Source organism: Lampris incognitus, chromosome 7 (genome assembly GCF_029633865.1).
Source record: "Lampris incognitus isolate fLamInc1 chromosome 7, fLamInc1.hap2, whole genome shotgun sequence".
Taxonomy (NCBI): Eukaryota; Metazoa; Chordata; class Actinopteri; order Lampriformes; family Lampridae; genus Lampris; species Lampris incognitus.
The window spans coordinates 27,421,766-27,448,552 of NC_079217.1; the positions used below are offsets into that span (position 1 = coordinate 27,421,766).

The 26,787-nt window shown below is 41.8% G+C and overlaps 2 protein-coding genes across 2 annotated transcripts in view; both read right to left on the reverse strand.

Annotated features, from left to right (window-relative positions):
* Window positions 1-3,541: 3,541 nt before the first annotated feature.
* On the reverse strand, window positions 3,542-17,414 carry ccdc92ba (coiled-coil domain containing 92Ba). Its single transcript, XM_056284125.1, has 3 exons — window positions 17,282-17,414; window positions 7,998-8,045; window positions 3,542-4,418 (listed from the first exon to the last, which is right to left on the reverse strand). Exons 1-3 carry the CDS (start codon window positions 17,412-17,414, stop codon window positions 3,685-3,687), a joined length of 915 nt encoding a protein of 304 aa, XP_056140100.1. The 3' UTR covers window positions 3,542-3,684.
* An 8,573-nt stretch (window positions 17,415-25,987) lies between these two features.
* Window positions 25,988-26,787, reverse strand: part of tlcd2 (TLC domain containing 2) — a 30,749-nt gene continuing 29,949 nt past the window's right edge. Inside the window, exon 4 of the mRNA XM_056283264.1 lies at window positions 25,988-26,368. Within this exon, the coding sequence (XP_056139239.1) occupies window positions 25,988-26,368 (381 nt within the window). The remainder of the gene's footprint in view (window positions 26,369-26,787) is intronic.

Below are 26,787 nucleotides of genomic sequence, written 5' to 3' on the forward strand. Positions count from 1 at the left end.
AAAAAGAATCAAACAATGACAAACAGGCAGCAGACAAGACTAGACAATCTTCGCTTTTATTCAAATTAGGTGTACAGGATATCGTTATGGGAAATTAACACAGTATATACGGCAATGAAAGTCAATACCTTATGCTTACTAAAGGATCGAACCACACAACAGCCCAGAATGACACATGGTCTCTTTGCATACCTTATAATGTATCTAAAACCAGGAGGCTCCATGATGATTTAATCATTTCATCACATTAAATGTAATCATCAATTACCGCTGACCACAAGAACAAGACCTGGAGAAGTTGAGTTCACTCAAGAATCTATGAAAATCCTTTATTAACAATAATAATCATAATCATTACCATAATTGTAATAGACTCTTACAAATATGGAAGACGTTCACTGTGACTGTGAATAAAATGTCCCTTCCTGCTATGTTTTCGTGATAAGATTGTGAATGATGTGAGGTGTACTATACTGTGAAAAATTAAAACAGCCAATGAGGGACGGCATAATTAGAAGAGTTAAACCCTCTATCCAATCATTAGTAAATGAAAACTTTCAGCAAGGCATCACATTATTCCTTTTTGTCATTTTTTTTTTCTGGCAAGGCTCTTTGGCTCAACATTGTAATCCTTAGAAGTATAAGAATAACTGACCGATGTCGGATTCACTACATATATTCATAAAGAATAGACCTTGGAAAAAAATAACTGTATCTTGATTACTATTAGCTGAAGACAATATATCATACCAAAGTGACGTTCGATTTAAACATGAGATATTGCTATGAGGTGTTTTGAAAGTTGTATTTTCCATCATAGAAAAGTAGATGGCTCTGGGTATATTCACCTGCCACTTCATTTGGATGAGATGTGCTGTATTATAGTGTACTGTATCTTGAAGCTTAACAGTCAGAACGTAGGCTTCCTCAGGGAGGAGACATTATTCTGTTGGATGAGACAACTTTGATTTCATTTTTGTCTGTCTCAAACAGTTTGAGGAGGGATAGTGCACACAGTTACACTGATGGCTTGTTAGTAAAGAGGTATCACCCTGGTATGGCCACTTCACATTTGCATTTTTCCTGAAAGACAAATGAAGTTCCTTTTCATCCAGACTGTGTTTCCCATAACAGCACAGTACATCCTCCATGCTTCAGATCTCGAACATGCCTCTTACAGTTTGTAATACAACATTTAAGTCTTTTGAGATTATTAGACAATCAACTAAATGTAGGTAAGTTAAACAATCCATTACAGTTCATAGAAATAGCAAAATATGTTGAGTCAAACAATCACCAAAATACTAAACTAAACAATCATGAACTCTTAACTAATTCTTCAATGGTCTCCCTGTCTGTGTCTGTTGGCATGTCTACATACACCGATTTAAGCTATATTGCTTTACTTGAAGGTATTTGGTTAAAAACAAGGGCATACTTGTAACCATCAAACTGACTGAATGTTTTACACATGAAACTATTGACATCTATCGCTCGCAATTCAATTTAGACATGATGGACGTAGACTTATTCTAGTGTCACTAACTGTAAGTATCGGTGCTAGCACTTAGTATGTGTAAAACACACTGTCTCAGCTATCAACATTATCTGACTTTTACATGGTTTCTCACAACAGTTCTCTCACAACAGACTTAAATATTTGGATACAATTTCCTTAAAGTACATCACACACACACACACACACACACACACACACACACACACACACACACACACACACACACGCCAGGTCCTTTTACTAATATGACTACTTGCTTGAATAAAGAAATGTCTCCAGTCTCTCTGTGTTTAACATGTTACCACTTCTCGCTGCAGACAAATTTCTCTATTCTTCTTTTTAATCATGCTCTTGTTCTTGGAAAAGGCTGTATATTTACAGCGAGCTACTTAAGAGAGAGACATAATGCACATTGATGCTTATAAACAGTTTCACTGCCCTGTGAATGACACAATTAAAAAGCAAGTAAAAGGAACTGACAATTAGATACAAAGAGGGTGAAGGGTTTTTGTTTTGTTACTTTTTTCTTTCCTTTTACAAGATGTTATTTGCTCATGAATCCACTAGAGGCCACCGTGTGCCTTTGATTTCACTTGGTGGCTCCAACTCTCTCTCACACTCGCGCGCACACACACATGCATGCACGCACGCACACACAGGACAGAAACAGTCAGTCAAGCATGTAGATGCACACAAACTAATGACCTTCTGCAGAAATTGTCTATTGTGTGTGTGAACATTTACAGTGCAATTATTCAAATAAGTGTCCTACTCTAGATTTTAATGGAGTTGCCATTTCTATTTTCAATCACAGGCCACACTTGGATTCAAAATATACCAGGAACCCTAGCAAATAAGAACTTCTTAAAGTACAAACCATATTCTTCTTTGACATTTTTTTTCCTGAGGTAAAGATCAACCCCCAATAAAGCGTTATTAAACATAAATTACTCAAAGCAGTTGTCTTTTCTGTGTGTACAATACACAAACCACACCTGAGGGAAAAGCCAGGTCCAGTAAATAAGAAAGAATTAGCACCTAAATGTGGCCTGTTCATACACAGCATTCCTAACAGTGGTAAAGCAGCCCAGTCAGGCCTCGACCTATTACATGTGTAAAACACATGACATGTTGCTTAGCCCAGGAAACAGAGTCCACCCATAGTCGCTATTTCTGAAGGTTGACCTTTCTGTCATATAGGAAAGACTTTATTTTGTATGAGAAATGAGAAATCAATAAGAGATAAGCGATTAACTGATCATAAAAGGAATTTGTATCGTCTGCAACACCGCTGGATAACATAGAGAGAGGGAAACCAGTGCTTACTTCCCTTATTCGTACTGTTAACATGAAATAGGCTCCGTCACAAGAGACAAGTTCTATTTCAGAAATGATCCTTTGACTGCCGACTAAACTATGTAGCTACGTAATTACACTACAAAATGAAACAAAAAATGTTAATATCAGTGTAATGACAGATATGATGGTGCTGCCATTCGATTTATTTTGCAAAAGCACTCATGGATTTAGGATTATGACAGAAAGAATAAATAGAGCATTGGTGATTTAAAGAGGCATGACTTCTAAACTGTGGTCTTTCTCGATTGAGAGCAATTTACATCTCACCGGTTGACACATTGCATAGTAAGGACACGTCCACCGACGCCCAAACTCCAGAGTTTTTCAGCGGTGACTGAGTGACTTGGTGGCCAGACAAATGTTGAGCCACAAGGGTTGATTTATCTCAGCCGTTGAAGACACAGTTCAACGGGTCACACAAGAGGGCTTTAAGTCCACCAAGAATATCTACTTATTTGATGAGATTTCCACCATTACTCCCAGTGAAAAAGGATTTACACTCAAGTAAGGCCCCATTGCATACAGAGCAAATGACACTCGTGTAAACAGACAATAATTTACCCAATTTCATGTAAGTGATTCAAATTGAGTTCCACTTAGCACATTATTTCAGGTTGTTTCAAAGTCTGTCCGTTCTAGAAAATTGTCCATCTTGGCAAAGAAAGAGTATATGATTTAATAGCTAAAAACCAGTCTGAGTGTACTGTAGTCAAGGTGCAAAACAACGGTTAACAGCATTTACAGTCATAAAAAGGATAATGACGCAAATGAGTATGAATGCAGTGAGTAGTCGGTCACAGTAGTAGCTAATCTGCCTTGGTCTCAGCAGCAGGGGGCGCCGTGGCTGCAGCCATAAGCCTGGAGGCTTCATCTTTGGGCCCCATTGGCCCCTCCCCACCTCCTTCCTCCTCATCCTCCTTTTCTAGGCCCATTGGAAGCTGTCTTTGGGCAGCAGAGTGCCTGGAGCGGGCTCTGTGCCGGCGGGGGTGGAGGAAAAGTGCAGGGTCCGGCATGGCAATGGGCTCTGCAGGGCCTGATACTCTCTCCATGGGCACACATTCTCTAGAGCGCTCTACCCTCAGGTGTCCCAAGGATGACCTACTGCTAGTGCTCTTACGCTTGGGTTTGACAACAGGGGAGGCAGGGGAGGCCACTGATAACAGCTGCGGAGAAACAGAGCTCTGTTCTGCACCATACTGGCTCCCCTGACTTTTGGCTCGGGCTAGGAGTTCCTGCCTCTGCTGCAGCCGCTGGTGGTGCAGTTGCTGTCGAGCAGCATGGAGCTGGAAGGAGAGGTAAGCTGCAGCCTCGGTTTGTTTCTGCAGCTCTGTGTTTAGGATGGTGGACCGGTGGCTCCGGCGTTTCAACTCCTCCAAGAAATGGCGTTCCTTGTCTTTGAGAGTGGCTCTGAGGGCTCCCACCAGAGCCCCCTTGTGGCTCAGTTCTTTACGAAGCTCTTCCAAGGTGAACTGCTGCTCAGCCAGACGGCTCTCTACCTCCAGACACTGAGTGTCCAAGAGCTGCTCTTCTACCTGCAAATCTGACACACAGAGATTGACTGGTAACGCAAGCATTAAACCATACACAAACAATAGTTCATTCATGAAATACATGCAAAATCATGCAAATACATGACAAATATATATGAATGACTTGCAGCATTGCTACCAGAACAACTGAGAAAATACACGCAGAATAATGCACACACACATGCACGCACACACACATACACACACACACATACACAAACACACAAAAATACATAAAGTAAATAATTATAGGAGCAGCGTATGTATCCCCTCTGTGTAAGACAAGCTGTAGCTGGTGTCTGTCCACTGGCTCCAATCCCCAGGGCATGTGGGCACAGGGGGCAGGGTAGAGACAATATCCAGATGATATCTTGGCCAGAAGCCACTAAGTAAAACAGATATAGTATTCTGTAATGGGACTAAGCCTGACCATTTGGAAAATCACCAATTTGCTCTTAGTGCCTATCGGGGATAATCTGGCAGCGGGGGAATGGTATGGGTGCTTTAGAGCTCATCCAGACAGAAGCAGCGGAATGAGCACATAATGGGGGGGGGGGTTTGGTGAGCAAATGTCAATCATAGAGATTTCCATGGCATACTATATGCTGCCAATCCTGAAAGAAGGTTGAGAAACATGCACCCCACACACACACACACACACACACACACACACACACACACACACACACACACACACACACTAGTAACCTGCGGAGCTTGTATGATATGTGGGGCGAGAGAGGGGAGAATAGCTCATAGCTGGATGCTGTGTTGTCTGCATATAGTTGGAAGGTGGTAAGACTTATTTATTCAGCTGTACTGCTTTCATTTGAACCCGTCACTATTTGACCATGAATGACAGGGAGGTAGACGATGAGGCCACAAAGTTATTTTCCCAAACCAGACTGTATTTTAATTCAACCCACAGGATGCAAAACATCATCACAACAGATCAGACCATAAACTCGTGTAGGAAACTCAGCAATCTTTCATACCATCATGAATATTAAGTATTTTTCCTGAGGGAGAGGAGAAGGCAAAGACTGCTACTTTGAGGTGGGCTGTCAATGTAAAGTTCAACCTCTGCACCAAGGCCAGTCTGCATGAAATATGTCCCTGGTTTTCTTTCCACACTAATTTCTCTCTACACTTTCCCTTTCTGGTAGAGTGCTGAGAGATAAGGTGGTGTGAATGGAAAGCCCTGAGTCAGTGCGGTGACCCCACTCGGAGCTTGCCAGGGGAAAGGCAGATTACATCCACAGAGTCTCTGGTACCTCAACTAGCCCCAGAAATAGGTCACGTTGGCTGGGCAGGAGATCCCATGGGAGGTGGGGATGAGGGGATTGGGTACTAGAGGTGAAACTTAGAAATGTGGAATTTGTGTTGGGCTCAAATGTAATAGAGTGGTTCATACACTCATATAGGCTTTGAGTTTGAAGTAAAGCTGATTAGCCTCCCTCCTGAAATTTGCCCATTTCTCTCTCAATCTACCTCTCTCAAAATCTACCTCTCTCTCTCTCTCTCTCTCTCTCTCTCTCTCTCTCTCTCTCTCTCTCTCTCTCTCTCTCTCTCTCTCTCTCTCTCTCTCTCTCTCTCTCTCTCTCTCTCTCTCTCTCTCTCTCTCTCTCTCTCTCTCTCTCTCTCTCACACACACACACACACACACACACATTACCCTATACTTGTGGGGATCCCTCACTGACTACATTCATTCCCTAGCCCTTAACCCTAACCTTAACTAGCATGACTACAAGCCTAACCTTAATCTAATCCTAATCCTAACCTTAACCTAATCCTAATCCTAACCTTAACCTAATCCTAACCCTAACCTTAACCCTAAAACCAAGACCTAACCCTAAAATAGACCACTTTCCTCATGGGGACCCACAAAATTTCCCCACAAGATAGATGGTTTCAGGTACACACACACACACATGCGCGCGCACACACATACACTTCACTCATCCTCAAATAACCTTTTTGTTACTTATATGTTTTCTGTATCCCTTTTCCTTCTGTCCACCCACCCCCTACTCCCCTTCCCTGCATCCTCACCTTCTCTCTTACTCCTTTAATCTGTCCATCCCATCCTCTCATCATCTTCCGGGATGGCCCCTGCCTTCATTGGGAACCTGCCTGTCTCAGGTTCTCTGTCGCTCTTCGCCACACCCAGGATGAGCTCATAGCACTAACTATAGGCTACATAATTTGATCTTCACATCTCGCCACAATCATCCCCCCCTCTCTCTTTCCATTTCCCTAATGCTCCATGTCTGCAACCCACCGCACCCTGTCGCCTTGTCTCCCCTTACCCTACTTAATTATTCTTCTGGCTGTTCCCCATGTCTCACACACACTCACTGTTCTTTACTCTCTCTCTTTCCTCTCTCTCTCTGTTTCAGCAAACAGCCTGTAATTCGATACCCCCACTGGGTTCAGAGCAAAACCAAGAGCTCGAAAAAACAAAAAAAATAGGATGGATAAATTTGTCAGGGAGGAGAAGAACAGAGAGTGCTGCAGTGTACTGATGAAACAAGAGATAACCTGAGTTCTAAAGAAATCGTTTTTTTAAGCTGCTACAAGGCCTTACCCCCATTTCCCATCCCCATCTGCTCTCTCTTTCTCTTCAAAACTCGTCTCGTCTTGCATCCCTGCATCCAGGGCAATGCGAGAAGTCTGTTTCACAAATACCCACTATAAGGTGCAAATTGTCGAGGCATGCAGCCTTGTGTGTGTACTGTCCTCATCCAACTGTGACCAATCCTCCCCATTCAGTTTGAGCTCCAGCGTCTCAGCACCACACACACACACACACACACACACACACTAGAGAACAGAGCCCCTCAGTTGTTTGTCACAGAAACTGCTTTCTTCTTGTGTGTGAGGAGATGGAGCGAGGGATAGTTGAATGGGGGGAGAGGAGCTGAAAGGGAAGTGTCACTTGGGGGAAGGGAGGAAAGGAGGGAGGGAGGAAAGGAGGGAAAGAGGGATGCTGGTGCAGGGTAGGAGTAATAGTGTTTTGGGGGGTTGAGTTTGCATGCTAAAGAGGTCATGCAGAGTGTCTCACAGACAAGCTAACAGAGAGAGATAGAAATGTCTGTCTGTCTGTCTGTCTGTCTGTCTTTCCGTCCATCCACCCATCTATCCACCCGTCTGTCTGCCTGTCTCTGTCTTTCTAGCTTGAAAAGAAGAACTAATGAGAGGAATTCCAGGAGAGAACATCTACAGCAATATGAAAAACATGCAAGCGGTACAGTTAAGTGAGTGCGATAAAGACAATATAATAATAAAGTTCATTTGTATCGCACTTAACAGTTACAACGTGCTTTACATCAAACTAAAAAGAAAATAAAGTCTGAGTACAAATAACAAGAATAAACCCAGCAAAAGCAATAAAACATATGATAAAACATAGCTTGGGGTGTACAAAGTATAAGTGCAAAGAAATAAAACAGTAGGGCAATAACAAAAAAAAAACAAGACAAACGTAAAAATTATTGAAAGGCCTTTCTAAATTCAAGGGTCAAAAAAAAAATAAACGAAAGAAAGATAGAAGGAAGAAGGAAAAAGGAGAGATCTTTTGGACATACCAACTTGGCTCTTGCCCGGAGGCTTCAGGTTCAGCTCACAGGTCAGCTCTGAGGAGCAGAGAACAGAGGAAGGAGATGGTGTGAGCGACACGGAGGAAACAACACCAAAATGGAAATGAGTATGGAAATCCACCTGAATCACCTCATTATAACAACCAACATGCAAATCCTCCAAAGTGCTGAGATGGGATATGAGAGGATCATCTTGACAATCTGAAAAAGTTTTGAGTCTGATATTTTCCTCAACTGGCACCTGTCACAAGACGGGATTTATTCATTTTTTTTCACAAACCAGTGGATCCTTTTTGGTGGTAAGCAGCATGTGATGGCTATTGGTTTGAAAGAGGAATGTGTGTGAATGGTTCAGAGGGCCGTCCTTACCTGTATATCCACCTCAACTGCTCTTACTAAGGGTTTAAGATCATTCACGTGCTTCTTCCACTATATCTTGAAAGTCCTCTTTTTCATTGTATAACTTCAAAGCTAATAGGTGGACTGACTAGACCAGGGCTCCCCAGTTAGTGTGCCCAAGGGCCAAATCATGTCATGCATGCCAAGCCAAGGGCCAAAACGTCCAGGTTTTTTTTTTCCATTGCGTCAGTAAAAGTTGTCTTATGTGCAAATGCTGTTGTTGCTGCTATTACGATTGTTATTATCATTATTATTTTATTATTAGTAGTAGTAGTAGTAGTAATAGTAGTGGTGATGGTAGTAGTAATAATTTAGGCCTGAGATTCTTAAAGCTTGTGTTGAGGGTCACATAGGAGAAAAAAAAATACACTCTTGAAACAAAATAAGTCCAAAACCAACAATTTAATTATGGACAAAAATAAATGGATGTTCATTCACCAATCAGTAAGAGAAGTGAGAGTGATGGGATGAGACAATCCTTCTGATGTCGGGCCTGTATTCTGTTGTGGCAATCCTGAGGCACTGTCCAAGTTGTGCATTGGAGAGTGTCACGTTCCCCATTAAAGGTCCAGGGGATGAGGGGAAGTAACAAAGAAAATGAAAGTGTCCCGGGGGAATAAGAAAGGTGGGAGGCGGAACCAGGTGTAAAAACAGATTTATTGACAAAAACTAACCCTATATACAATAAGAAAAGGCAACTGAAGATGGCGGATCTTAACTATCCAGGCTTAGATAACAAAACAAACTCAGATCAAACCAAAACGAAAGAAACAAGAACACTAACATAGGTTTCACCCTCCTTCTCAAGGCGTATAGAGTACTGACACAAGAGCTTGCACTCTGGTTGACACCAATGGCCCACTGGCCGTCTCTCTTATCTCTCTCTCTCTAGCTGACACCAATGGCCCACTGGCCATCTCTCTATCTCTCTCTCTCTCTCTCTCTCTAGCTGCCAACAATGGCCCACTGGCACTGTTGGGCGTCTCTCTCCGAGTTATATACCCAGCTGATGAGCAATTGGGGTCACCTGGGCTCAATCAGCAGTTCCACAGGAGGCGGGGCATTACCTGGAGAGGGAAAATTAGACACGCGGCACTAGGGCCGTAACACCCCCTCCCATAAAAACAAACCCTAGGTTTGTATACAAGAGGGTAATTGTACATAACACACAACACTGGGGCCGTAACACCCCCTCCCATAAAAACAAACCCTAGGTTTGTATACAAGAGGGTAATTGTACATAACACACAACACTGGGGCCGTAACACCCCATCCCATAAATACAAACCCTAGGTCTGCCTACAAGAGGGTAATCGCATACACAACACACGGCACTAGGGCCGTAACAGAGAGTCTGTTTCTTTCCTGGTTCTTGATGGAGTTCACTGAAGAAAACAGTGACTCACATATGTAGGTGGAGGGGCCTTGTGCATGTCTGCAACAGTGTGGTTCTTGCCTTGTAATTGCAGATTAAGGTGATTTAGATGAAACATGATGTCATACTCCAAGAAAAAAAAAACATATTCCATCACCTTATTGTAATTTAAAAACATCTGGTATTCTTGGGCTTTTTGGTTCTGCAGTCTGAATAAAAATGACACAAGCTCATCGTGCATGTTGCACACCCTCTCCAACACACGGCCTTTGTTCAGCCAGCAAACATCATTATGCAGCAAAAGATCCTTGTATTCCACTGACATGTCCTCCAACAGTGCTCTGAAAAGGCGATGTTGCAGACTAGAACGCTTGCGAATGAAATTTACCAGTCTCGTCAAAGTATCCATCGCCTCTATCATTTCCCCACACAGTTTAGCGCACAACGCTGAATTGTTAATATGCAATGAAATGCTAAGAGTGCTGGGCTAACCGCGGCAAGCCTGCTTACCAAGCCCTTGTGTTGTCCCACCATTGACAGAGCCCAATCGGTGACAACGGACACAATTTGCTCACATCCAAGCCACTCTTCTCAAAGAACTGTGTTAATTCATTAAATATGATTTCCCCAGTTGTGCACCCAGGCAGGGGAAGCAAACAAAGTAGCTCTTCCCAAAAGATTTCGCCATCAAAAATCTTGCAAATACAGATGGCTGTTCCATATCAGTTCAGTCACAGGCTAGTGATATGGCTTCTGCTTTCTTCAAATCGGTGAGTAGACTGGAAGAACACTCCCCTGCTAAAAGTTCTACTCTTCTTGTTGCTGTGTTAGCCGACAATGGCACCTGCTCTAATAGCTCCACAACCGTTTTCTTGTTTTTCTTATCATGACTTAAAACATCACCAACCATATCACTTGCACACGTTTTAATCAACTCAGCATCAGTGAATGGCTTCTTAGCTTTAGCAAGGATCCATGAAACATGCAGTGATGCAGCTGCTGCACTCTCTTTTGCTGATGTTGATTTACAGATAAGAGTGCTTGTATGATGTTGTTATATTTGCTATTGTTTGTTTGCGGTAATCTGATTTTGTAGGGTAGTTGGCATTAAAACTGGCAGCATGCATAGTGTTGAAGTGTCACTTTAGATTATCTGCTTTGCAGACAGCTACGGTCTGCATGCATATCAAGCATGTCAGTTTGGCATTGGCGTGGTCTAGTAAAATAAAACAGAACTGATCAGTCTAGTCAGATTTGAACTGTCAGTTTTCCTGGTTGACTCTGCACTTTTTCGTGCAGGCCATGTTCTTGGTTTAGGAAGGTTATTAATGATCTGTGACTTAGCTGGTGTGTGGCTCTGTCTAGTCAAGGACTGTAGAGAGCACAGAGTACTCCTTACATCTACGTATGCTCTACAGCATAGGTCAAGTGTATGGCGTGGCATGAGGTCAAAATAAAGTAAAGCAGCTTGCACTTTATTTCACATGTTCCACACTTTATTTCACATGTTATGACAGGTGTGTTAGTGCCAATGGGTTAGCGTGGGCCAGACATTTGGCACTTGCGGGCCTGGGGTTTAGGGTACTAGAATCCATGACAATTCAAATCCAAACAATGTCATTGCCCAGGGTTAAGCGCTTCACACTAGTATGTTCTTAAGATGGCAGGCCCTGGTATTAGGCAAAGGGGCAGATGGCTGTGACTTTGTGCGATTGACATCCCAGTTGTCCCGGGTGACGGTCAGGCCTCTGAGATGCCTTTTCATCTTACATGAGGGGTATAAAGTAATGATGGTGCTTATTGATTTCAAATAATGATGATAGAGATTTGGGAATGCTGCTATTTTTACACATACAGGAGAGTTTAAGAATGTTCAGAATCAACTTTGTTGGCCAAGTGTGCCTATGCACACGAGGAATTTGATTCTGGTTCACAGAAGCTTCTATTACTTGCAGACATCACTCACATAGCAAAATAAAACAAAAGAAAAAAGAAAAAAATAGAAGAAGTAAATGGAACAACAAACAGGACAGTGGAGGCAAGTATGTGCGCACAACAGATATGTCACTACAATACAGAGTTTTGTTATGGTTGAATAATCAACAACTTATGCCCTATATTATAGCATATTGTTTATTGCTCATACACTACTATACTATACCACTACTCCACAACCCATCACGCCTATACAATGCTATATACTCCCACTATATTATCTTATGTACCATGTTTAAGCTGAAATCATCCCATCCATCTATTATCCAAACCGCTCATCCTGCTCTCAGGGTCGCGAGGATGCTGGAGCCTATCCCAGCAGTCATTGGGCAGCAGGCGAGGAGACACCCTGGACAGGCCACCAGGCCATCACAGGGCCAACACACACTGGGAAATCATCCCACTTCTGTTTAACTTACTGACAATTGTGCTAGTACGTAGTAGATGTAGCAGTATTTGAGGCGTCCAAATTTTAGAGATCCATATGAATTGAAGCAGGTTGCCAGTGTTGCTGCATCAGCACTTTCCTTACCACCCAACACACAAAACAAAACAAAACAAAATAAAACAAAAAAAATCAAAACAAAACACATGGTCAAACCAAAGTTTTAGCGATTTATGCAGTTGTATCTGATGGCAAAAGTCCTCCTCTACATGCCTGGTCTGCCATGTACTATGTTTGTTGGCCACAACAACTTCACTTCTTTTAAGCCGTTACTTCCAGCCTTTGTTATCCGCATCCAGTCTCTATGGTGAAGATGTGACATGCTATGCACCAAATCATTCTTCCTAGGAAAGCCCTTCCTAACAGCAACCTATAAATTGAACAAGTGAAATAGCATTCATGATTTGGATATCGATTAGCTATTATCTTAAATGGCATCCCAATAGATAGCATCATAAAGGGCATTATTTTTCATTTTCATCATTCAGAAGGTTTTTCATTTGCATGAAAAACCTTCAAAATTTCAGCTTTAAATCACTGCAATGGATAAAGATGGATTATACCACAGTCCGACTACCGGACTAAGTCTTTGTGTTTCTGAAAAAGTGTTGTATTTGGCATTAGATGTCTGTAGTTAATTGAATATAGCAAAACACTATAGTGTAGTTACTGTGCTGTTAACAATGCCCCAAACACAGTGTCTGAGCTTCGGTCAAAGGGAGAAAATGTAAAAAGTCTCTGTATCTGTCCTGAAACTGGTGGTGTTTGCTTTGTCAGTCTTCTTGACGGCCATTCAGACAGACGTGAAGGCAGCCTGGCAGCGTCCTGCACATATTCTGCTGATCTGCTTCAGTCCAAGCAGCAAAAACACACAGCTAATGCATACTGCACAAACACTGAGGCTGGCTTTACAGAAAGGGGGATGAGAGAGAGAGAGAGAGAGAGAGAGAGAGAGAGAGAGAGAGAGAGAGAGAGAGAGACAGACAGACAGACAGACAGACAGACAGACAGACAGATAGAGACAGAGACAGAGACAGACAGATGGAGAGAGAGAGAGACAGATGGACAGACAGACAGACAGAGAGAGAGAGATGGACAGACAGACAGACAGAATGAGAGAGATTGAAAAAGAGAGAGAGAGACAGAGACAGACAGACAGACATACAGACAGGCAGACAGAGACAGACAGACAGAGAGAGAGAGAAAGAGAAAGACAGAGACAGACAGAGCGAGAGAGTGAAAGAGAGACAGAGACAGAGACAGACAGACAGAGAGACGGACAGACAGACAGACAGACAGACAGACAGAGAAAGAGCGAGACAGAGAGAGACAAACAGAGCGAGAGAGAGTGAAAGAGAGACAGAGACAAACAGACAGAGCGAGAGAGAGTGAAAGAGAGACAGAGAGACGGACAGACAGAGAAAGAGAGACAGCAAAGGGGGGGGGGGTTAGCTTTACTAGTTTCAAGGTGAATGTGGTATATATTACATCTATTCCATCTTTTCCTTAGTTGGCAAAACAGTATAGGCTTATACAACCAACAGCGTCCTAATTTCTAAATAGGATAACAACCCGTTCACCTTCTCTACAGTTTAAAATTGATTGTTAACCTTTTCATCTCTCTCTTTCTCTTTTTTTAAATTGATATGTTCAGCGGTTTGTATTGAACTGCCTTGGATACCAAAGGCGACGCTACAGGCTGGCATCTAAAGGACTAAAGAGACTTCATAGTGATACGTTTGCCTTTCGTCCCCTCCCTTTCTCTGTCACACCCCTGCTCTGTCCTTCTGCCAGCTCAGCACAACACATCCACCACCCCCTCAGATGGCATGAAGACCACAGGGTGGAGTGAATGGGGGAATACGAAAAAAGACAAGGAAGCAAGGAAGGGAGGAAGGAAGGAAACAAGGAAGGAAGGAAGGGTATACTCGGACAGACAGCTTCGGGATGGGTGGGGTCTTTAATCACTACCAGTAAAGTCATGAAATGTGATCCCTTTGCTTGTAGACAGTTTTCCTTCTTCGTGAAGGGGGCTCCTGTCTGGTCATTTCGTCCAACAGACAGCAAGGCGGTCAGAATGACAGACGGGGTCGTCTGTCGGTCTATACATCTTTCTAGGTCAATCCGATGCCATTTGCCGCCACTGAACATCTAAGTTTTGCATTGCAAGATGTTATTTCTGATCCACAGACAGAAACAGTCATTAAGACACTTGATTTTACCCAAAGACCTGCACAGCTACACCCTAAAGTCACTCAGTACATAGAGTATAACCGTTTTTAAAGCCTCTTTATTTTGTCATTGTACAGGTTACAATGAAATGCGTTCTCTGCATTTAACCCATCCTATTGTATAGGAGTAGTGGGCAACTGCAGCACCGGGGGACCAACTCCAGTTCTTCTTTCCATTGCCTTGCTCAGGGGCACAGTCGGGAGTATTAACCCAAGCATGCACGTCTTTTTGACGGTGGGAGGAAACCGGAGCACCCGGGGGAAACCTATGCAGACACGGGGCGAACATGCAAGCTCCACACACAAAGGACCTAGAACGGCCTGGGGTTCGAACCCAGGACCTCCTTGCTGTGAGGCAACAGGGCAGCACCGTGGCCCAATCGTTAGCGCTGTTGCCTCACAGCAAGAAGGTCATGGGTTCAAACCCCAGGTTGTCCAACTTTAGGGGTCATATCCCAGGTCGTCCTCTGTGTGGAGTTTGCATGTCCTCTCCGTGTCTGCCGTGGGTTTCCTCTGGGTGCTCCGGTTTCCCCCACCATCAAAAAGACATTCTAACATGTATGTCTTTTTGATGGTGGGGGAAACCGGAGCAACTGGGTTAATACTCCTTGTGCCCCTGACCAAGGCATGGCAAGACGAAGTGGAGTTGGTCCCCGGGCGCTGCATGGTGGCTGCCTACTGGTCCTAGCAACACAGCTGGGATGGGTTAAATGCAGAGAAAGAATTGCCCCACAGGGATTAATAAAAGTAGTAAAAAAAAAACCTAACTGCTGGGCCACCATGCCACCCGCTCACAAATGTCTAAACTTACACATAGACATGGGCTCGCTACAAAACCATTTGATACTGTTTTAATGACACGCTCTGTCTCAAATTCAAGAAGAAGGAAGAAAGAAGGTAAGAGTGGAGTGACTCGCTATAGTTCAAGGAGACATGAGTTTAACTTGAAACCAATACGCAGATGCAAAAAGATTCCAAAAAAATGAAAAGAGGTCAGTGAAGCCATGGCAGCCTTAAAGTGTATTATTGTACCACCGCCATCAGCTTGACTCTGTGGCACTCAGTCAAGCAACACATTAGCTGGCAGCAATCTGTTATTGATTCCACAAACCATTTAAGCGTATCAGCCCTTACCCTTACAGACCTCCCCCACTGACCTCATGTCTGACCTCAGCAAATCAGGCCATGTCAAAAACAGATGTACCATCGGGATGGGATGCATGAAGCCAGGGTGAGGATAGACGACTGGGATGGCTTCATTTGTCCCAAGTCAACTCTCACAACTATTTTGTCTTGGAAACCAATGTTTTACTCACAGACTTGATTGGAAAAATTCCAATATAGCTTGTAAGGTCATTTTAGTGTGTTTATTAGTGGTGGTAATAGCCTATAAATTAGTATGGCTTTGTGTGTGTGTGTGTGTGTGTGTGTGTGTGTGTGTGTGTGTGTGTGTGTGCGCGTTGCTACAGAGATGTCTAAACAATGTGTAAATGAAAACGTTAACAGCGGACATAGGAAACATGGAGCACAGACTCATGAGGTCAGGTGTTGCATATCATAACATATTTCATCTTTTATGACCCAGATCTCAAAAGTTTTTAGGTTATGGCTACAAAAATACTACTAAATGTCGCCTGTGTGGAATTCCTGTGGATACGGTTATTATTTTCGAAAAAGAAAACTTGTTTGATTCCTTTTGTGAATTGTGTTTGGCCTAAAACCATCTCATTTTCTTGTATCATAAAATGCAGATCTCGATTTTTTACTAATCTAATACTTATATTAAGAGTTAAAGAGTCTGTATGAGGACTAGTGACCCATGTGCACTGCCCTTATTGTCATTTACCCAGTGAGAGATCCCATGGAGAGAACGAGAGAGAGAAGGGTGAGGGAGACAAAGAGTGAAGGAGTGAGGGAACACACACACACACACACACACACACACACACACACAGACGGCAAGCAACAGGCCTTCAAAGGGATAGAGAAGTGTCAGTATATACTCACACTGGATTTGAGCCATCCCTCCTTATGTCTTTTAAGCTTTCCCTCCCTTTGCCCCTCCTGTTTATTTGTGTATCACAATCTCTTTTATGCGGTTTATGCATGATGGATGTATTTGCATATGCATTTGTTGGGATGCATTGTGTGTGTATGTGACACCAAATACATGCCTGTGTGCTTTTGTGTAAGGATGTGTGTGTGTGTGTGTGTGTGTGTGTGTGCACGCGTGCATGTTTGAATGCACTCAGTTGCAGATTTATGCTCACAAGAGAACCCATAAACCCCAAAGCTTGATTAAATGGATAGCATATCCATTAGGCCCAAACAGGAAATGATGCAACAGAAAAAAGTCAAATGACATCACTGAACATAAATCACTTATGCCTGATTGATGGCCCAGACATGCATTGGTTTATCGGTTTACTGGTGACTAGCTCGCATGAAATTAAGGCAGTGAACAAAACATTGTTTTAAGGTAAACAATTGATGTTGACTGCTGAAAAGACAGCCATGCAGCCAGCTACTACCGACAGCTCATAAAAGAAGTTTCATTCTTAAACCTTCCATCAGTGGTTTCGGAGTTGATGACAGTAAACATCACTAGTTAACAACCGATGCACAACTCTACTAGATTTTTCTATTTTGGATGTCACAGTAGTTTCTGAATTCTAAAATGGGGTCGTTTTCAAATCAGGAATCCGTGAATAAAACACACACACACACACACACACACACACACACACACACACACACACACACACACACACACACACACACACACACACACACACACACACACACACTAAAAGCGGTAGCAGTTCACCTGAGCATCTCTTCTGCAGGGACAGGATCTCCTGGTGAAGCCCATGGAGCAGGCTCAGATGTTCCTGTCTGAGGAACACCATGCTCCTCTCCACACCTTCTATCTGACGGGACAAGGTGCTCTGGGAATCCATTACAAGCCTGTAAACAGCCGACAGTGGAAACATGGAAAAACAAAAACAACTATCGGTTGGGACATAAGTTCTTTAGTGCGATGTCGTTCATTCTCCATCCACTTTTTACTCCATCGTCATCATTTGTGTATGTGAGCGTCTGTCTGTCTGTCTGTCTGTGTCTCTCCTCTGTGTGTGCGTGCGCACGAGAGAGAGAAAGGTAGAGTGAAAGCCAATAAAGAGAGTGACCACCATCAGCCGGTATCTTTAAGATATTATTACCGTCTATAACTTTACATTTATCATAAAAACAAAAAAACAAAAAGAAAAAAAAGGTCTGCTTAAATAACATCAGTTTGAATGTATTACATTTTACAAACCATTCCAAGGCAGACACATCAACCCTGCTCGTGTCAGCTGGAGAGAAATGTCAAGTTTTTATTTCATCTGGTAAATATAGAAATACAAGCTATGGCTGGCAGAGCAGAACGACCAGAGAAGCCGATGCGTTACAAGCCTTCATGCAACGTATGAGATGCATGAGGCCCCCTATCAGATATCCTGTAGCTACCGCACATTAGGTAATTTGTCGACGTTCAAATCTGTAGGCTGCTTACCTTGTAGATATTTCTAAGTGCCAAATTTTAAGAAATGTGATTCGAAGGCGTTATGGCCAGGTCCTCTGAGTCGAGCATGCTGTTTTCCAGCGCTGGTCCAAACCCTGCGAGCCGTCGCTGCGGCATTCATCCAAAGACATTTCATAGAGAGCCTTGAATAGCTTCTCAGCTGCATGTGACGACGCTGAAGACAGAAGGAAGGAAAAAAAACACCACTCGTAGATCAATGCGGGGGGGGGGATAATACGTAACACTGTCTTCCAGCAAAACTAGTCTTCGCTGCAACTGCGTCGGTTAGAAGTGTCAACGTGTTTTTCTTTTTCTTTTTTTTTCTTTTTTTGAAAGGTCAATAGGAAAGCCTGCGAGAAAGGTGCGCAATCCATTTCAACATGCGCATCTTTCTCCCTCGCCCACCCGCCGCCACGTCAGCTGACGTACACACTGTACACTGCATCGCGTACTGTGCTCTGTGTACTCTACTGTATATACTCTACTGTACGCTATATACGCTACCTCACGGTATTTACGCTATCATATACGCCATCGTAGGAACATGAACACAAGCCTCCGTGAGCAGAAGATCGTACGACGGACTCGGCGGTGAGAGCTGATTGGAAGAAATCAGCCCGTCGCTCGTCTACGTCGACCTCTGACAGGCTCGGGACCGGAGAGCTTATTAAACAGGCCGGTGTAATAATACAAACATAATGCGAGGTCTACCATGGGGCAAGAGCGTCCCACTGGACTCTGGAATAAGCACGTAATCGACGATTTCACAGCAAGAAAAGCTAGAAGGGTCCAGTTGTAGAGGATGGCTGTCCTACCTTTTTTATTTATTCATATTTCATAATTTATCTATTTTTCTACATCTATATTTAATCAAAACAACCTAATGTAAAAAAGATATAAATATAATTCATTTACCTTTCTTGATACTGTGTTTCATTGATTCATTTTTCCAATTGTCATTTATTTACCGATTGCATTATTCTGTTCACATGCCAGAGCGTACTGAAAGACTTTTTTTTAAAAACCTAATTTTCTTGTTCATTTTAACCTTAGCTAAAATTGGGGATTGTAAAGCTTTTTTTCTAAATGATGTGTAATATTTCTATCTTGTAATTTATATAGCTTTTTATATTGCATTTATACATTTTAAGTTTCATTGATTGGATAAATAAAGGTTGAATACAAGCTAATAAGCAAGTAAGCTAATAATAAGCTACCATTTTATTTACCATTGCTTTTAAGAATTAGAAATATGGGACACCGTGCTCGTTCACAAAAATGCATTACCCTGGATTTCCTATATTTTAATACGGAATTGGGGAAAAAAATGTATTCGCCTACATGCTCCTCAAAAGTGGAGTAAGTTATAGGACTCTCTTATGTTAAACAACTTTTTTTAACCCTAGATATCTAAAACAGTTTTAGATAATGAATGCTCATGTTTTTCTTAACGTGTCTGTTTTGTCCTTGTGAAATGTACTTATTTTACTTTCTTTTATCTGTTTTTGTTTTTGTTTTTTGGGCTTTTTTTAATTTTGTATGCCGTTTGTCTTGTGTTTGTGTTGTATTTATGTTTTGTATAATGAATGTTGATTTTGCACTTTTTACACCTTCTACTGAAAACTTGTTTTTGATTATGTATAAGCAGGCACCTTTGTAAATGAGAGCTTTGTTCTCAATTGGTCTTTCGCTGATCAAATAAAGGCTATCTATCTATCTATCTATCTATCTATCTATCTATCTATCTATCTATCTATCTATCTATCTAGTCTTTGACATTATGCATTAGCTGTGTTTCCTCCTAAAGTTTTTCCTTTTTTTTTTTTTTTAGTTTCTGACCAAGGAAATTACAAGTGATGCATTTCTGGCCACAAGGGGACGCCACAGACAATCTTACCTTGGGCTTCATGTTAGCTAGGGGGCGGCTCTGACTATCACCATAATCTCATTAAAATGATTGGGAATACCCTCTGCCCTGTCCCCATCACGGACGTTGATGCCACAAAAAAACCATTGCAGGTTCTGACCTCAGTGCCCCCCGGACAAGCAGAGGTCTGCACCTACAGGAGACTGTTAGCGCTGGACGCGTTTCCAAAAGAGGAAAAAAAGGAAATAAATAAATAAATGAAAAATGCTTTGCGGTGCCATCCCGAGATTCCGACTATAAAGCATCTCAATTTTAAAACTCCGAATAAAAAGAATTATTTCACAGACCTAAACATCACAAGCACACCTGACACGGCCAGTGAGTAAGATGGTCAAAAAGTCATTTTATGGAAGGTCTAAGTGCTCAGGCTGTTGAGGAACCTCACAGCCTGAGGACTGAAACCATTGCATAGCCTGGTGGAGGCAGCACGGATGCTCCGGTACCTCCTGCCAGAGGGTAGGAGGGTGAAATGAATGTGGAAAGGGTGGGTGGGGTCCTTCACAATGCTAAGAGCCTTCCGGATGCACCATGTATCAAAGATGGCCTGGATGGATGGGAGAGCAGTTCCTATGATCTTTCTTTCAGGTAGGTCATAAATATACACATTGAATAACAGAGGACCCAAATTTGAACCTTGAAGGTACACCAACATAATTTTCAACCATTTGTGAGGTTTTACGGTCTTCGCGAGTACGTTGTGTTCTGTCTGTAAGGTATGATTTTATCCATTTAATTGGGCAAGGGAATACTAATACTTAATACTACGAGTACAGCTTCGACTAAAAAGCATTTTAAATTCTAAAACTCCAACTAAAGAGTTAATTCTAAAACTCCAACTGAAAAGCGTTCTCAATTCTAACTAAAAAGCATTCTCAATTCTAAAACTCTACTAAAAAGTGCCCCTAATTCAAAACTTTGACTAAAAAACATTATATATACTAAAGCTCTGACAAAAAAGTGTTCCAGATTCTAAAACTCCAACTAAAAAAGAAAGAAAAAATTTCTAGATTCTAAAACTCAGGCTAAAAAGTATTATAGATTCAAAAACTCCCAGCTAAAAAGCTTTCTAAATTCTGAAATTCCAATTAAAAGAACTAAAGCATTCTCAATTCTAAAATGTCAGCAGACGAGCCTTCTAAATTCTGAAGGTCTAACAGCAAAGCATCCTGAGTTCTGTTAGAGCCCATGCGGGGCATGGCTTCCAGTCTATTGAAGCACATGACAGAGTTAGTAAAAATCCTTTTTTGGCAGAAGAAAATTTCATATGAGAAAAAAAAAGTTGGTTTTCAATTACTGCATGTTATAGTGCTAAATGTTATTTTTTAGCAAAGATGCCATTTTGTTTACCCTTTTTTTAAAATCAGATTCCATTTTCTGCCCTAATTGAAGACTGCCTTGCTGAACACTTCGCGAACATCTAGTGCGGAATTTTTGTAGTTTTTCAATTTGCTAGTACATGACATCTTTAGAAATTAATTTTGACCCAAAATGAGCACATAAGCATTCATTTCAATTTTATTTACATTTTATATATTTCTAAGGTATATTTGTTTCATATTTTCCAATTCTACATGGCCTTAAATGACAAAGATGATGCTACTTAATGAGCAGTATTCCTAATTAGCAGTTGAGTATAGTTGCCTTTGCTAAAACCATTTTTCAGTTATTTGTCCATCAGTCATGAATGAAATACGTCAAAATCTATCAAAAGAAAGGGCTGTAGTGAAAAACAGAGTTGAACTAATTAAAGAAACGATTCCACCATGGGGTATAATATATTCAAGCAGAAACTGTATAAGCGTATTCAATTGTTTAAGAAATAACTAGGGAGTTGGAGCAGTCTGCCATAAACTTCAACAGAGTAGGACCCAGTGCAACCCAGAATATACTTATGACATTAGTAAATTGTGTGCCTGGATAGACCTATGTAATCACAATGTGTCTAAATTCTCTGAACAATTGGTAATAAGATGTAGTCTTGATTGTCAGTGAATATGGTCTGTTGCTCATTTATGGGATAACATCTCATAGTGGTCAAAATGAAAACAAGGCAATATATTAGGTTCTTTAATCTTTGTTTTCACAATAAACAAATATGTTATTGTACAAAGAAATGTATCAATATGAATTGTATTAATTACAAAACGACTTCATCCAAAACGTCACAAAAGAAAATATAAAACTGTTAAATGTACACTTATGACATACGTATTATGAGGAACGTGACATTTTGATGCTCAGGTAAGGTCAATGATTCAGCCATCAAAATGTCAGTTGGTTTGTTCAGTACTCATATCTGGACCATTTCCTTCGGTGAGGGAGAAGTTAAAACCGCCCAAAAAGCTGATGTGTTTTTCATAGTTCCTGTGAATATATTTTTTCAATTCCACACAGCTGACTTTAGCACACCAGTGACAAGAAAATATAAGAGAAAAGGCAACTGGTGCAAGTTTCTCAAGTATTTCCAATTGCCTTTTATTTAAAAAAAAAAGTCACCTGACAATGGACTTGTGAAAAAGAGGGGAATGGCACAGTGAACAGAACTGAGGCAGTGAGACCAACTTAGCCAGTGGCTCCACCGCTGTTGGCAACCACCTAAATCTAAATATCCCCTCCTGTGAAGAGTACAAGCCCACTACCGACAAATGTAGGACCATAAGATTGTCCTGCACATATATGAAAATCCTGTGATTTGAAATCCAAGCCAGGTGACTCCATATAGCAATGAGAGAGCACTAATAAGAGTAGAGAAAGCAACACTGTGGCATGCTTAATGGCCAGAGTCCTCTCCAAGTTGATGTAAAAGACTATTACATTAATATTAGGAGGCATGTTGACTGGACCATGTCTTGGTGCCGTATAATGACTAATTTGCTATTACATCATCATGAATAACATTGCAGCCTAATACAACATATTCACAAACATAAGCTTGCAAGTTACTGTGAAAAATATTTCTTCAAAGGTCACCACCACAACCACAGAGTTAAGCTGCCTTAAGAATTTGCTGCAATGGAAATTAATGCACACACAACATATTCACACTTAAAGATCAAAAAGGGTTCTTGTGTTGATCACAAAAGGGAAACCGAGCGTTTACTTTCTGTATTGAGTTTACTCGGTTTATAATGAGAATACTACAGTGAATTTCCAAATTAACTTCCTCCTAGACACTTTAGGGTCGTTATTTTTTATAAGCAGAGAGCAACAGGTCTTGGAGTTTTCAATGGACAATGAATATCAAATATGTGGATTGTAAGTTGTGATGAAGTGTTAAGAGCAGGATGGGTTTAGTGGAAAACAGGTTTCTGGGAAAAGAGACTCCACATCAGCCCTGTTCCACAGACAAATTTGAACATGATTTCTATAGAAGTTGTAAGAGAAAAAAATTTAGTGTCTCATCACTGTTAACTGTAACTGTGCCCACTCTGTCTGAGTGTGTTACAGTTTTGTACACCACTGACAACATGCTCTGCTCATTGTAATGGGTTTGGACAGCTTGGTTTGAGGGCTTGAGCCATCCAAAGTTTCTGACAGCAGCTTTCGTAATAAAAAAGGCACATTGTCTTAGACACTAGTAAAAGCCACTTTTGGTTGTGTGTGTGTGTCTGTGTTTGGGGGAAGGGGGAAGAGGAGGGTGAGGGGTGAAAAAGGAACTACTTCCTAAACAAGCACAACGCTATTCAACAAAGCTTACAAAATCATTTCACATCCACCTTGATCAACAATTCCATACAAATGAGGGAAACTCAATTTTAGGAAAATTTTTGTTTCTCATTTCACCCTTGAAAATTTGATCTGCTTTAAACACAATTATATATACACAAACATATGCATACTCCAACAGTGTGGTAAACCGAACATTTAAAAGAAAAAAAAGGGGGGGGGGACATTGAATATGAATAGCATATCGCCATACCACCACTGAAGTTCTGTATTGCTATGATGGGAGCAAGCGGAGTAGGCAGGTCTGGTTGCTATGTAGAAGGAAAAGTTGGTCTTATTCACAGATCCGGGGACAGTCAACCCCCCCCCCCACCCCAATCTAAAGGTCATATGCAATGAACAGTAAATGCCCTTGTTGTAATCACGCCAACATGCAACTCGAAACTATTATGGGCTGGCACTGAACTTCAAAAAGGTGAGCATCTTACTTACAGTTCATGGATATCTTGTTTTTTTATTTTTCTCTAACATCTGTGGTGCTCTTTGCTCTGTTGAGTCAACCATGACAACCTAATGAGCTCAATGAGGTAATGTAATGGCGCGTTGCTGCTGTCTATAGGGTAAACGTGGAACTACAATTTGGCAAACACAAGACACCTGCAGGTGGAGTAGGCGTTCAGACAGGTCTAGGTCTGTCGTGGAGGGACATCAGCTAGTAATGACATTATAAGAGTGGCTTGTTGGGAGAGCTGGTTGTAATGATCAGCCATTCCCCATTCTCCACCTTTCCCGTGTTAACTGAGCTGAGGATAAGCCAGCTTTAAATGGGCCTAACTCCTCCGCTGTCATGCATGTTTTATGTGCTTATGTAGCCTTTTCTACTCGTTTTCGCTTTGTTCCCACACGGTTTAACCACTAACCTCGTTGGTGTGGTTTGCGTTGTTACCCAGAGTCCCTTGTGACAGTCAGAATTAGAGGAGCTAAAGTATACCTTAGCACTTCGATTTTTGATTTTGAAACTTTTGAGAGATTTTCCAAGTGACTGATCACCATTTGGTGCTAGCTGATATCGACTCATAGAGAATATATATATATATATATATATATATATATATATATATATATATATATATATACACACACACACACACACATATGGTGATCAGCCCAACCAGGTAGTCGAATCCAGTTTAGTGTTGTAGCTAAATGTTGGCCATCATAGGTTTGCAAAATAAGCACTGTGCTACTTTGCAATCCATCTGCCACCAGGGAAACATGGAGAAGATTCACTTTTAAGTGCAAGAGGATTTCCACAGTCTCTATACTACTTCAAGGTATTACTTTAGGCTTTCCCCCCTGTATCAATGAAACAAACGACAGCATCATCATCAACAACTAGTAAGAGCTTGTTTTCTCATTAAAACATTAACGAGGTAAAAGGCTCAATACTTGGAGTGTGTCTGGTGGATTTTGTTAAAAAGTAAATGAACAGAAAAAAGGCTCGTCTTTACGCTGTAGGACAAATGGAGGTGACTCTTTCCTTCCATTTTATATGCAATCTGTAAAAATAAGACCCCCACTCTGCGAGCAAAGCCTGTTTAGTGAGACACAAACAACTGCTACAGGCTTTCTGAGGTAGCAGGTGTTTTTTTAACTACTGATATAGATTTGTGAAAGATTTTCCAAGTATTAAATGGCAGTTTTACAAAGAGATGTTTTGGATTCCAATAATTCTCTGTAGTGCATATAATATAAATTCAGTGGGAAACAACCTTCATCTGTAAGATATATTTTCATTTACATTCCACCGTATATATTTGTACATATGTGTACATTTCTACGTATGTATAAGCCATATTGTGGAGCAGTTTTAACTGAAACACAAAAAAATAAGGCTTTTGGTGTCATTTCACAGGCTATTATCTACTACTACTTTTGGCTGCTCCCGTTAGGGATTAGTGAGCGGAAAGATGACGTGTTCAAGGATAACTTTTGCCACATGAGAACATTGTTTGTTTTTTTTTAATCATAATTTATAGAAACAGTACGATAGAAATGTGGCTGTCTGTGTACTGTGTTAACTGCACCTGCCTTCATTGCACACCATTCAAACAGTGAAAATGTAGTAAAGTTGGTAAGGCCATTTTGATTAGACACTTGACATGAACCCCAGCATGTGTGTGTGTGCATGCATGTGTGCGTGTGTGCATGCGTGTGTGTGTGTGTGTCCATTCTTCAATCTCCCAGCTTTGACTACAAAGCATGAAGGCAACAGGGTACCAAATCTGGGTCACAGGGTGTGAATGTACAGCAGTGGGTCTGTGTATGTACCTCCACCCACCCCATCTCCCTGCTCCATCTCTTCCTCCTCCCCCCTACAGCTCCTTCTCCTTTTTGGCCTCGCGGGTGCTGCTCTTGAGGAAGTCGCTCCGGAGCAGTCGGCAAAAGAGCACGATGTTCATGGCGGTCATGATGGCCATGCCCACGCTGCCCACCGTGTAGGCCAGGAGGGGCACCTTGTCTCGGTTGAGCACGAGCCAGCGGGTCATCCAGGCCAGTGTGTTGATGCGGAACACCACGTATGTGCCCAGGTTGACCATGCTGTTCACCCGGTAGAGGGTGCCCGCTGCCAGGTTGGCCATGCGCAACATCTGTCGCAGGTGAAGGAAGATGGAGTTGATCTCCACCAGCAGGGCCACCACGGCGAAGCCCACGTAGCGGCACGTCACGACAGAGAGGCCAAAGCAGGTAATCACCTAAAAGAGGAGGGGGAGGAGGGTAGTTGGGTATGGTGAGGAAGGTAGAGAAAAGGACAGCATCATTTAATGTTACACTCCACGCTATTTTGCTGTAAGATTTTTCAATTTGTACTTTTGGTGCGGGGCTAGATTAATGACAATATGAATCAATAAACTGATCGTTAAAATGTTTGACCGCCAGTTGTGAAATAAGTGAGGTTTGTTTTCAAACAACGATTCACCTGATTTATTGATATGATTTCCTGAGATTTGCTAAAAGAGCCGGAGTGATTGAGAGCAAGGGCCCGTCATCGTCCCTTAACATCATGCCGTGAACATGCGGCAAAGGACTGGATTTGGGATAGGTAACAGTTAATTGAATATCGATTCCCAGCCGTTTTTCTCAGTTATTTCAATAAAACTTGGAAGAAAACACT

Bases quoted from the DNA above. Each gene is read 5' to 3' on its own strand.
- ccdc92ba (XM_056284125.1), bottom strand. From the start codon at position 17,414: ATGGATTCCCAGAGCACCTTGTCCCGTCAGATAGAAGGTGTGGAGAGG. The intron at 8,046-17,281 runs GTGAACTGCTAC...TCTGCTCCTCAG, and splicing joins CCTGCAGAAGAGATGCTCAG to AGCTGACCTGTGAGCTGAAC. The intron at 4,419-7,997 runs GTATGTCCAAAA...TCTGTGTGTCAG, and splicing joins TCCGGGCAAGAGCCAAGTTG to ATTTGCAGGTAGAAGAGCAG.